Source organism: Chionomys nivalis, chromosome 2 (assembly GCF_950005125.1).
Source record: "Chionomys nivalis chromosome 2, mChiNiv1.1, whole genome shotgun sequence".
NCBI classification, from domain to species: domain Eukaryota; kingdom Metazoa; phylum Chordata; class Mammalia; order Rodentia; family Cricetidae; genus Chionomys; species Chionomys nivalis.
The window spans coordinates 34,926,770-34,938,327 of NC_080087.1; the positions used below are offsets into that span (position 1 = coordinate 34,926,770).

Consider the following 11,558-nt stretch of genomic DNA (forward strand, 5'->3'; position numbering starts at 1 on the left):
GAAGGGGGACAATTTGGTTGTGGCATAAACAACATCCTTACTGATGAGCTCTCACCTACCTCACCTTACACCATGGGGATTCAGTCCTAGGGACACCCTGTGTTTGACATCATTAGGCTGCTTTCCTGAGGTTAAAAGTGCTCGGGGCATAGTGTAGGTGAGTTAAATAAGGATGAGAATGCTAATAAAAGGTGGAATTTAAATGTGTGTCACAGAATAGACTGCTGCTCTTGAGATGTGAAGAAATAGAGTAGAGAAAAATTAAAATAGACATAAAGAGCATTCATGTAATAAGGGAGTTTGACTGTGGATTAGGAAGGAGATATTTTAGAAAATGAAAATCAATTAGCAATTAGACATTCTGTATTTTTTTTTTCCTGAGGACCTTTGGAATAGCCTACATGGCTACAGGTGATGAAAGTTTTCTCTGGGATCAAGACAGTATCCTGAGCAGAGAAAAGTTCTCTACCACTACAGTCCTACTGTGCTATGAGAACCTGAATGGATCCTGCATCAGGAACCCATACTCCCCAGGCCCTCGCCTCATCCTCTATGCACTCTTTGGTTTTGGAGCTGTGCTGGCTGTGTGTGGAAACCTCCTGGTGGTGATGTCAATTCTTCATTTCAGGCAGCTGCACTCCCCTGCCAACTTTCTGGTGGCATCCCTGGCCTGTGCAGACTTCTTGGTGGGACTGACTGTGATGCCCTTCAGCACAGTGAGATCTGTGGAGAGCTGCTGGTACTTTGGGGACACTTACTGTAAGTTACATTCTTGTTTTGATGTGTCATTTTGTAGTGTTTCTATCTTCCACTTGTGCTTCATCTCTGTGGATAGATATATTGCTGTCAGTGACCCCCTCACCTACCCCACCAGGTTCTCTGCATCTGGTTCTCACAAGTGCATCACCTTCTCCTGGATCCTGTCTATCACCTATAGCTTTTCCCTCCTTTACACAGGGGCAAATGAAGCTGGGCTAGAGGATCTAGTGACTGCCCTTACCTGTGTGGGAGGCTGTCAAGTCGCAGTGAATCAGAGCTGGGTCTTCATCAATTTCCTGATTTTTTTTATCCCTACACTCATAATGATAACTGTCTACTCTAAGATCTTCCTCATTGCTAAACAGCAGGCTCAGAAGATTGAGAGAATGAGCGACCAGACTGCCAATGCATCAGACAGCTATAAGGACAGAGTGGCCAAGAGAGAGAGGAAAGCAGCCAAAACCCTGGGGATCGCAGTGGTAGCCTTTCTTCTGTCATGGCTGCCATACTTCATTGACTCCATCATTGACGCCTTCCTAGGGTTCATCACTCCCACGTATGTGTATGAAATCCTGGTGTGGATCGCTTACTACAACTCAGCCATGAACCCTTTGATTTATGCTTTCTTTTATCCTTGGTTTCGAAAAGCCATCAAACTGATTGTCACTGGCAGAATCTTGAAAGAGAATTCCTCAGCCACCAACTTGTTTCTTGAGTAGATTCCTTGGGTTAGTTGGGGATTGGCAAGAGATTAACATAAGGACATCACCAGGATACTAAGTGCCACCTGTGATCCTTTTGAGTCATGAATTTTGCTTCATCTCTGATCATGTTACTTAATTCTAGTTTCCATGTTCTTCCATAAATGTAAAATTATTTTCTAGTTGTAATTGAATTAGATGATCTTGTATTTTGTGCTTTTTAATGTTGTTTGGTATCCTGTAGCTTTTTTTCCTGCCTTTCTAACTTTCTGATTTTTGACTTTTGTTAAAACTTTTAAGCCTCAATTTTGAATATACAGTCTTTAAATCTAATAGTCTTTAATTTTTTGAATACAATATAAATGAATCAAAAAGACCCTTACCAGCTGACTCTTCCTTAGAGAAGTGGTGTGTGTGGTTCTCTATTCATTGTGGCCCAGATTTGTATATTTAAAATGTGATTTTTAAGGTCAGGAAAAGTAAAACAAGAAGTGTATGTATTAACTAACACCTACTGCATTGTTTACAGAGGGAAAAATGATATCACAAATAATAACCTCTGTCCAGAGACCTGCTTTCTAAGGAAAACCCACACAGGAATCGTCACAGTTCATAAGCTTTACAAGTGGTTATTTGTTTAAATTAAGGATTTAAATGTGGTTGTTCTTTATTCAATGACATACATAAATCACCTGATACATCAATATTTTTAAAGTTTATATGGATTTATAGAAGTTTTCTAAAATATACACAAAAGCCAAATAAGTAATGTGTTCTGAAAAAGAACACACTATTGCCCACCTATCAAAATGTTTGAATTTGTCTTAAAAATAATCCTGGATAAAATCAACTTAGTGTTATACAGATGACTTGGTTAAATCATAAATTAGAGAGCAGTAAGTATACAGTAGTGGAATAAACAAACTCCATACTCTATTCTAGATTATTATTATTATTATTTTAGACAAAAAGGTCTAAACCATGTGGCTGGAGGGACAGCTTTGCAGTTAAGAGCACTGACTGCTCTTTCAGAGGACCCTCCATGACCGCACACAGGCTTTGCTAACTCTAGTCCCATTTGCAACTTTGGACTTGGTAGGCATTGCAAGTATATGGTGCACAGATATACATGCAAGCAAAACACACATACACATAATAGAAAAATAAAGGAAAAAAATCTGAGCAGTTTCTATTTAGCAAAGTTATGGATATACATTGTGTTGTTCTTGCTTAGTAATTTTTCTAATTTTTGTTGATGTATACCATGAATTTTATTATTAATGATTGCTGGTTTTAGATTAAAATGAAATAGATTAAAATAGATTACCAGATCTATTTTAAATTGGTAATCATTTCCCGTAGAGATGATACTGTATCTGATTTTTATTAGAGACAGGTTCTCTGTAGTTCAGACTAACCTATATTGTTTTAGAACTCCAGGAAATCCTTACTTCTCAGTTTTCAGTGGTGCCATCCCTAGGCTGGTGGTACTGGGTTATACATGAAAGCAGACCAAGCAAGGCAGTCAGTGCCAAAGTTTCTGCAACAGCTCTTGCCTCTGGGAGGTTCCTGGACTTTTTAATTCCCTGCCCCAACTTCCTTCAGTGATGGGTTGATACCCAGAAGTGTAAGCGCAAGTAAATGCTTTTCTCCCTTACTTGCCTTAGTCGTGGTGTTTCATCACAGCAACAGTAATCCTGACTAAGATACTTTTCAAACAAATTTAAAAAGTAATTTTTTCAAGCCCCTTCCTAGAGCAATATACTTTTCTGACTATTTTCATAAGCATTTGGAGACTCATTATAAATCTGAACATGTTAGTGCATGATTAATGTCTAAGAATCTCTGTGCTTGTGGTGATTTATTGCATGTGTCCTTATTTCAGGAACTGTTTATTGAAGGGACCCGTAGTAAACACACCAACTCTGGAAATACTACATAGTTTATGAATTTAAAAATTTATTCAAAATATAATTTAAATTAAAAATTCAAAATCATGTGCAATTTAGCACATTGTCTTTCCTGCTCATGCCATCCAGTTGCAGACCATTGAATGAAAGCTCTTAATTTTCGGTCCCTCGAGTCCCTCTTTATAAACCCATTCATTGTCCAGAATCAAGAAAGATAAAAAAAAAAAAGTAGAGTACTGATACCAGGAAAATAAATACCTGTGCGTAGTAGTCACGTAGCTTTAATGGACAAGCCACCAAACAAATGTAAGCTCTGTGATATGGTACACATCTGATCCTGTTGGCAAAATCCTTCCCTACCAGGACATGTGCTGAGATTTTCCAGTGACTCTCTCCCAGTCCCTGCTGGCAGTCTGTGCATGACAGGAAGCTTTACGAGATTTTCATAATATCTTGTTTTTTAAGGACTATGACTTTGAAGAAGGCACAGATAAGATGATTAAAGCGTTAGTCCCCAGTCAAGTCTCTCTATTTATTTATATTCCTAAACTTGCCCATGTTTATTTGGAGAAGAAAGAAGGTAAAATTGAGAAGGTAATTTGAGTGATTGAAAGAAACCTACGCTAACTCTCTCTGCCATAAAACAAAGAAATGTGAGTTCTACATGATATAGAGCACTCACGGAAGGCAAAGAGCCTAGGCAGAGCTTGCCTGAATTTCATACAGGAGCTGAATTGGTAGAAAGAGGCCATCTTGATGTGAGCCCTTTGTAACTGTGGATTGTTATGCTTCCCACAGAATACTTAAGTTTAGGCCATCATGATTAGGGGCTTGATGCACAGAAATGTAGCCTACCTAGTGAGCTCTTAACCAGAGCAGATGAAATTAGTTATAGAATTATTTCATCCGTTTTAATCTACCCTTTGCTCCTCCTTTTGGGATGAAAACAGAAATGGCTGTAGTATAGTGAACATGAAGAAAGACATTTATCTTTCTCAAACCAAACATTATTCACCATTGCTTGTCTTTTGCTGGAAGGAAGGGAACAATGCTCAGATATGGACTGAGCGTGTGGAACTGAAGTTGAAATAAATCCACATTTTCAGTGCTCGTGGAGACTGACAATCGAGAATTTATCGAAAGAGGAAAAAGCAAGATTGGGTGCAGAACATTTTCATTCTATGGTTAAACAAGCATAATTTTATACTCATATCTAAGCATTCCTTAGGCAATTAACAGTATCTATAAAAAATGTTTGTGAAATACACATAGATTATGTGGTGAATCAAGCTGAACTGGTACAATTATTCATCAACTCAAAGAATTACCTAGATCCATTAGTAGACAATTTGTTGCCTGTCTTCATTGCTTACTGCTGTTCATATACAGGCTTTTATTTTGATCTTTCTTATGTCTGTTTGGCTATCCTCTATTCCAAGGAGTCCCAACCTGTGGGGTCTCAATACCTCTGGAGGAATGAACTCCCCTTTCACTGGGATCACATAGCAGATATTCTGCATATCAAATATTTACATTCCCAATCTGTGGGTCTCAATCCCTTCATAGGGATGAACTACCCTTTCAGTGTGGTCGAATAGCAGAGCTCCTGCATATCAAATATTTTCATTATTATTCACAACAGACCAAAATTACAGTCATAAAGTAGCAATGAAATACTTTTATGGTTGGGGTCAGGTCTTCACGATGTGAAGAACTGAATTAAAGGATTACAGCATTAGGAAAACTGGGAACCACTGCATTGGAGTCTAACACATGAAGATGGGGCATTAAACCATTATCTCTTTTTTTTTCACTAAATATCTTCTTAATTTTGGCTGTGCTATGACTATAGACCATCCTTACAAAATCCTTCGCTAATAAAGAATGGTTCACATTCTTTATCACTTGGATAATTACAAGTGTGTGGGTTTTAAATAATGTGTTCAGGAACCAACAGCTTCTAAACTAACACTAATGCAGAAATGAGAAGGAAAACTTATATTCACCAAAGAAACAAAAGCTGGCATGAAAATCATGCTTTCAGTATTAGAATCTTAAACCCCATTGCAACAAAACTACTGTCTAATCTTCATCTGACTTTTTGCAGACCCATTTAGTGAACACAATTTTGCAAACAACAGTGGTATTTGCATTTGTACAGGAATGTTATAAGCATTGGGAATATCTCCTAATTATATCTTACCTCAGCATTAGGTTTTCAAAAGCCAGATCAGCCTGGGTGTCTTTATTGAGTTTGGATTGTCTAGTGTAAGTGTAGAAGAGTTACAGTAGGTGTGTGTGTGAGTGTGTGTGAGTGAGTGAGGGAGGGAACAAGTGAGTGAGTGTGTGTGGGGGGGCACTTGGCTTGTTGTTGTAGGTGACTTCCTCCTTCCCTCCACCCCTCCCCTCCTGTGCTGACATCGAGGTGGAGAGCTACGCTGACAAACGGGCTCACCATAATGCACTGGAGACACCTTGATTCACAGTTTGCGGGACTTGGTCCCATCACTCCAAGGAGAGAAGGCATCCCAGGCCCAAATCTTAGACAAAACAACAGAGTATATCCAGTATATGCGAAGGAAAAACCACACGCACCAGCATGACATTGATGACCTCAAGCGTCAGAGTGCTCTTCTGGAGCAGCAAGTCCGTGCACTGGAGAAGGCAAGGTCAAGTGCCCAACTGCAGACCAACTACCCCTCCTCAGACAACAGCCTCTATGCCAACGCCAAGGGCGGCACCATCTCTGCCTTCGATGGGGGTTCAGACTCCAGCTCAGAGTCCTAGCCTGAAGAGCCCCAGAGCAGGAAGAAACTCCGGATGGAGCCCAGCTAAACCTCATCCTCTCAGTTCATCGTTAGAACTTGCAAACCATTGACAGATTCTTTAGTTTCTTCTCTCTTTATTAATTGTTATATTTGCATAGAAGCTCTTGGAAAACAGCTCTCATCCCCTCCCTGTGTCCACTATTTTTAAATGTGTTCCCTTCAGGGGTTCCCGTCCCACCAGAAATTTTAAACCAAAACACCCTAACTTGGCAGCTCTTTCTGTGGAGGACAGACAGCTGGCCAGACCTCTGAGTACATGGCGTCCTGCCCCCCCACCCAACTCTTCCTGCCTTCAGAGCGTGTGCCTGGAGGGCATCTGCCCCGCTAGGCTCCTCCCAGTCCTCTCACCTGTTTGGTGGAATTTGTGACTCTGAACTGCTCCACTTTGACAAGATGACCAGATTGGAGTAATCAGAATTATCCCTCTCCTCTGTAAGGATTGGGTTTTGGAAATGCTATCTATTGCTCCTGTTGAAAGACCAGATTCTTGAAGAAGTTTGTGGTGAAAAGGAAAGCAGGGACAGATTTGCAGAATCCTTGGCATGTTTCACGCTTCAGTTGTTTTAAGCCTGCAGAGTCAGCCTTACAGAAGGCCACGTGACACTGGTATGTATAGGAGATGGCAGCAGTGAGGGCCACCAGGAGTGGTAGGGGTGGTTATGTGTTGTTGTAAGGAGCGGTGGGCTGCATTCTGGTGCCCGGCTGCCTGCATGGCTAGCTTATATGCCCCAAAATAATTACACGGAAACTGTATTCTTTTAAACACTGCTTGGCCCATTAGCTCTAACCTCTTTCTGGCTAATTCTCACATCTTGATTAACCCATTTCTAAGAATCTGTGTAGCACCACGAGGTGGTAGCTTACCAGGAAGGATCCTAACCTGCGCCCATCTTGGAGAGGAGAAGCATGGCGACTGACTGACTTGGCTTCTTTCTCCCAGCATTCTGTTCTGTTTACTCCGCCTACCTAATTTTCTGTCCTATTAAAGGGCCAAGGCAGTTTCTTTATTTAACCAATGAAATCAACACAAAACAGAAGACTCCCACATCAATGTGTGGGCAGGACAGGGAGGGAGGGAGGGAGGGAGGGAGGGAGGGAGGGAGGGAGGGAGGGAGGGAGGGAGGGAGAGAGAGAGGGAGGGAGGGAGGGAGGGAGTTGTAGGAGGGGTAGAAGTTTTGTATTAAGGGCCAGTGATGATGTTTTGATATTTATTTCCTGCTACTGAAATTTGAATCTGAATGAAATGCCCCTATTTCTGATGATGTCGATACTGTAAAGCGACAGATTCATAAAGTAATGATCAAATCTTCATTTCTTTCTGCGTGTATTTCTAAGAAATAGGGCCAACTATTTTGTATGTAAATACCAAGAGCGACTTACCTGGTACCAAACCCACAGCCCACTACAGCCTTTCTCCCTCCTTGCCTCCAGTCCTGGAACTTGTCGCCACTGTGTGATCCAGCCCTGGCTCTGGCTGTGGTCAACAGAGCCCAGTGAAGGGTTTCATGTCTTTAGGCTTCATTTCTTTGTCTTTTCCTACTCTGTTGCCAGCGTTTCCTGATTTCTAGTGTATACTCTGTAGTCTCAGTCGGTATTCGATTCCATTCCATGGAAACAGAAAGTATGTTGTACATACTGCCCAAGAATTGTCTTGCAAGTTAAGGCTTCCCCCTTTACTATAAGAATATAAATAAAAACTTATTTTATCAAAAAAAAAAGAGTTACAGTATAAAAACACTGAAGTGACACCTTGCTTTGCCTGTACCTGACCCTGTGTTTACAGCACTGTCGGGCAGTGGCTTTCCCCTTTCTAGTACTTACCGCTTCTCTACTCACTACCCTGTGATGTAATTACGTCATTCTTTAAAGTGTATGCAAGTGAATCACAGTCAGTATGCAATGTATCTATCTTCATATTCCTGTTTATTGCTGCATTATTCGCAAGTTAGTCTAGAATCAGCTTGCTTACATAATAATGGAAGAAAGCATTAAGGAAATATTGTATATTATTCAGTTAAAGAAAATAAAATTGCTTGTGATTCCATTTCTCATCAGATGGAGAAAGGAGTATTAGAATTCAAGGTCATCCTTGGTTCTTAAGATTGTTTTAGGATAAATTATGCAGTATGACGTTTTGAATCAAGAACTATAACTACTTAGAATTTACACTAGTTACAAGGATGTACAGCTCTTGTGGAAGACCCAAGTTGAGTTTCCAGCACCCACACTAGGCACCTTCCAACTGGCTGTAACACAAGATCCGGTGGATCTTGCTTCCTTTGGCACCTACAGGCACACGAACAAACCCATTTACAGACACATACGTAAAGGTCAGGTATGGCAGTATGTGCCTGTCATCCAGCATTGTAGGACAAAAATGGGTAGATCTAGGGGGTTCACTGGACAACCTGTCTAGTTCAGTGGGGATTGGAGAGCGTTTAGTTATAGACTTTATCTCAAAACTAAGAGGAAGCCCACCATCTGGTCACACATATCAACACTGAGAGAGACTCAAATTGTGATATTTGACCATTCTTTTTGGTAGGATCTCATTATGTAGCCCTGGTTGGCCAGGAACTTAACCTGCAGACCAGATCTGTCTCAAACATGTAGAGATTCGCTTGCCTCTGCCTCCTGATGGGATTTAAGGTGTGTGCCACCATGCTTGACTGTATTATTTGTTATTTGTTGTAGGAGCTGCGGGATGCATTCCTGTCACCCAGCTCCTGGCTGCCTGGCCAGCTTATGCCCCAAAATAACAACACACAAACTGTCTTCTTTTAAACACTGCTTGGCCCATTAGCTCTAGCCCTTCCTGGCTAATTCTCATATCCCGATCAACCCATTTCTAATAATCTGTGTAGCGCCAGTCTTACCGGGAAAGATTCAGCATGTCTGACCTGGCCGCTTGCTTCATCTCTTCTGCCCTGGAGAGCAGAAGCATGGCGTCTGTCTGGGGTGTCTTACCTCACTTCCTCTTCCTCCCAGCATTCTGTTCTGTTTACTCCACCTGCCTATGTTCTAACCTATCAGGGCCAAGCAGTTTCTTTATTAATTAACCAATGACCTTCCTCCATCAGTTACTGTGTATATATGTTTGGTTTTAACTTTTAATATTGTAATTAAAAGTGAGAATTTGTCTCATTTTCCTTTTTCCGCTGTCTCTGCCATTTTTATCACTATGGTATTTTATGTAAACACCAAATATTAAGAAGTGACTTTTGATCACAATCCCAGAGAACCTAGACAACAATGAGGACCCTAAGAGAGACATACATGGATTAATCTACATGGGAAGTAGAAAAGACAAGATCTCCTGAGTAATTTGGGATCATGGGGACCATGGGAGTGGGTTAAAGGGGAGGGAAAAGGAAGGAAGGGGTGCAGAGAAAAATGTAGAGCTCAAAAACATTAATAAAAAATACAAATGATAAAAAACAAAAGAAGTGACTTATGTAAGTTTCTTCTCATTGTTCATATCGCACCCTTTGGGGATTACTATTGTCATTGTTTCTGACATGCAATTTGGATTTGTTTTCTGGGAGTTTGACTCACTCATTTTGTCAACATAAGGGATAGAAGTTGTGAAAATTGAGTAACGTGTTAAAATCTCATGAAATTTCAGGGCTTTGACAATGAGGACAGGACTAGTCAAAAAAGACCAGGTATTGAAAGTGATTGATTAAATTATACAGCCAGAACCACTTTGGGCAGGAGAAGATTTTCTGCATACTTTTTGAAGCCTAATTGCTGCTGAATTTAAAATATATTTCTCAGATTATACAGAGAAATTAGAATCATGATTGTAACGATGACATTATGGAACTCACAAATTTAAGGAGAATTTTCACCTGCTTTATAGGCTGAAAGATTAAAGCTGAAATTAAGATGTGACAGGGAATGTCAAAAGTGTTTGATAATGACACCTTAGATATAAAAATTAATGATTTTTTTCTCCCCTCAGCAAATAAAAAACTGTTGTCTTATGTGATTGATCAAACTTCAGAACTTGTAACCACATAAACAACAATGCCAAGAGAAGAAACTTGTCACCCATAGCCCTCTGTTACAAGAACCTGATGAAGTCTTCTGTATAAACCTATTCACCTGGGTCCTTGGTCATCCTCTGCATAGTCTTTGATTTCGGAATTGTGATGACTGTGTTTGGGAATTTCCTGAAGTTTAGGTTCACCCTCTATTTCCAGTAACTGGATTTCATTATTGTATTTATGGCTCATTCTGACTCTGTATGGGATGTTCTTCAGCATGGTCACATCCATTGAGAGTTGCTGGTACTTTGGGAAAAACTTCTCTAATTTTCTGACCTACTATGATATGGAATTTTGATACTCTTTTATCTTCCACCCATGCTTCATCTTCATCAACAGGGACATCACTGTCACTGATCCTTCGATTTACCCAAACAAGTTCATGGTGGCTGAGTCAGGGATTTGCATCAGCATCTTCTGGATTCTGCCCTTGGTTTATAACAGTGTTGTGTTCTATGACACTACTGGGAGAATTTTCCAGTGCTGCTAACTGCATAGAACGATGTCAGTGTTCTAAACTAAGGCTGAGTATTCACAGGTTTTCTGTTATTTTTCATACCTTCCTCTATTATGGAAATTCTATATAGTCATATTTTTATAGTGACAAGAAGACAAGTTAAAAAGATTGAAAGCATTGCTCACAAGGACAGTCATTTTGAAGGAGGCATAAAGCTAGTGTGGCCAAAAAAAGTGAGAAAAGCTGCCACCCATGAGTCGAAGTGATAATATTTCTGATCATCTATGACTATGTATGATCAGTTCCTTCACTGATTCCTTTAAGGAGTTCATAATACTTTTCTGCAGTTATAAGACAATTTGCCAGTTTAGCTACTATAGTTTAGCTCAAAATTCATTGATTTCTGATTTAATTGTTTCTTTGGTTCACAAGAACATAAAAATATCCACTAACGTAATAGGTACCAATAATTTATCACGTAACTCGGGCCAATTCTGTAATTAAGGAATATGTTGACAAAATGGGAATTTTGTTGTCATTATGACAGCTATTTTACAGTCCATGAATATTTTGCTTTAATTTGAGGAGGAGAAATTATATGTAAGTTTCATAGCATGGCCTTTATTCTAGTAGGTTCTTGATTGCATGATCATCTTAAGTCACTTGATAGAAATATGATTTAATAACTATTAGTTTATGCAATATATCCTTGGTATGAAGAAGGACACTTAAAGAAATCCCACACTAGCTCAGAATTGAGAAAAATAGATGGTTATTTATTTAGGGGTAGACTCACAAACCAGAATCCTCTGTTGGAAAAGAGAACAGAAACTGAATCCTGCAGCTGGAAAAGA

The 11,558-nt window shown here is 39.9% G+C and overlaps 1 protein-coding gene and 1 pseudogene across 1 annotated transcript; both read left to right on the forward strand.

Moving 5' to 3' along the window:
• The first annotated feature begins 401 nt into the window (after positions 1 to 401).
• Positions 402 to 1,478, forward strand: LOC130869864 (trace amine-associated receptor 7e). Its single transcript, XM_057762328.1, has one exon. It carries the CDS (start codon positions 402 to 404, stop codon positions 1,476 to 1,478), a length of 1,077 nt encoding a protein of 358 aa, XP_057618311.1.
• A 2,387-nt stretch (positions 1,479 to 3,865) lies between these two features.
• LOC130867571 (protein max-like) lies at positions 3,866 to 6,205 on the forward strand (annotated as a pseudogene).
• The last annotated feature ends 5,353 nt before the right edge of the window (positions 6,206 to 11,558 follow it).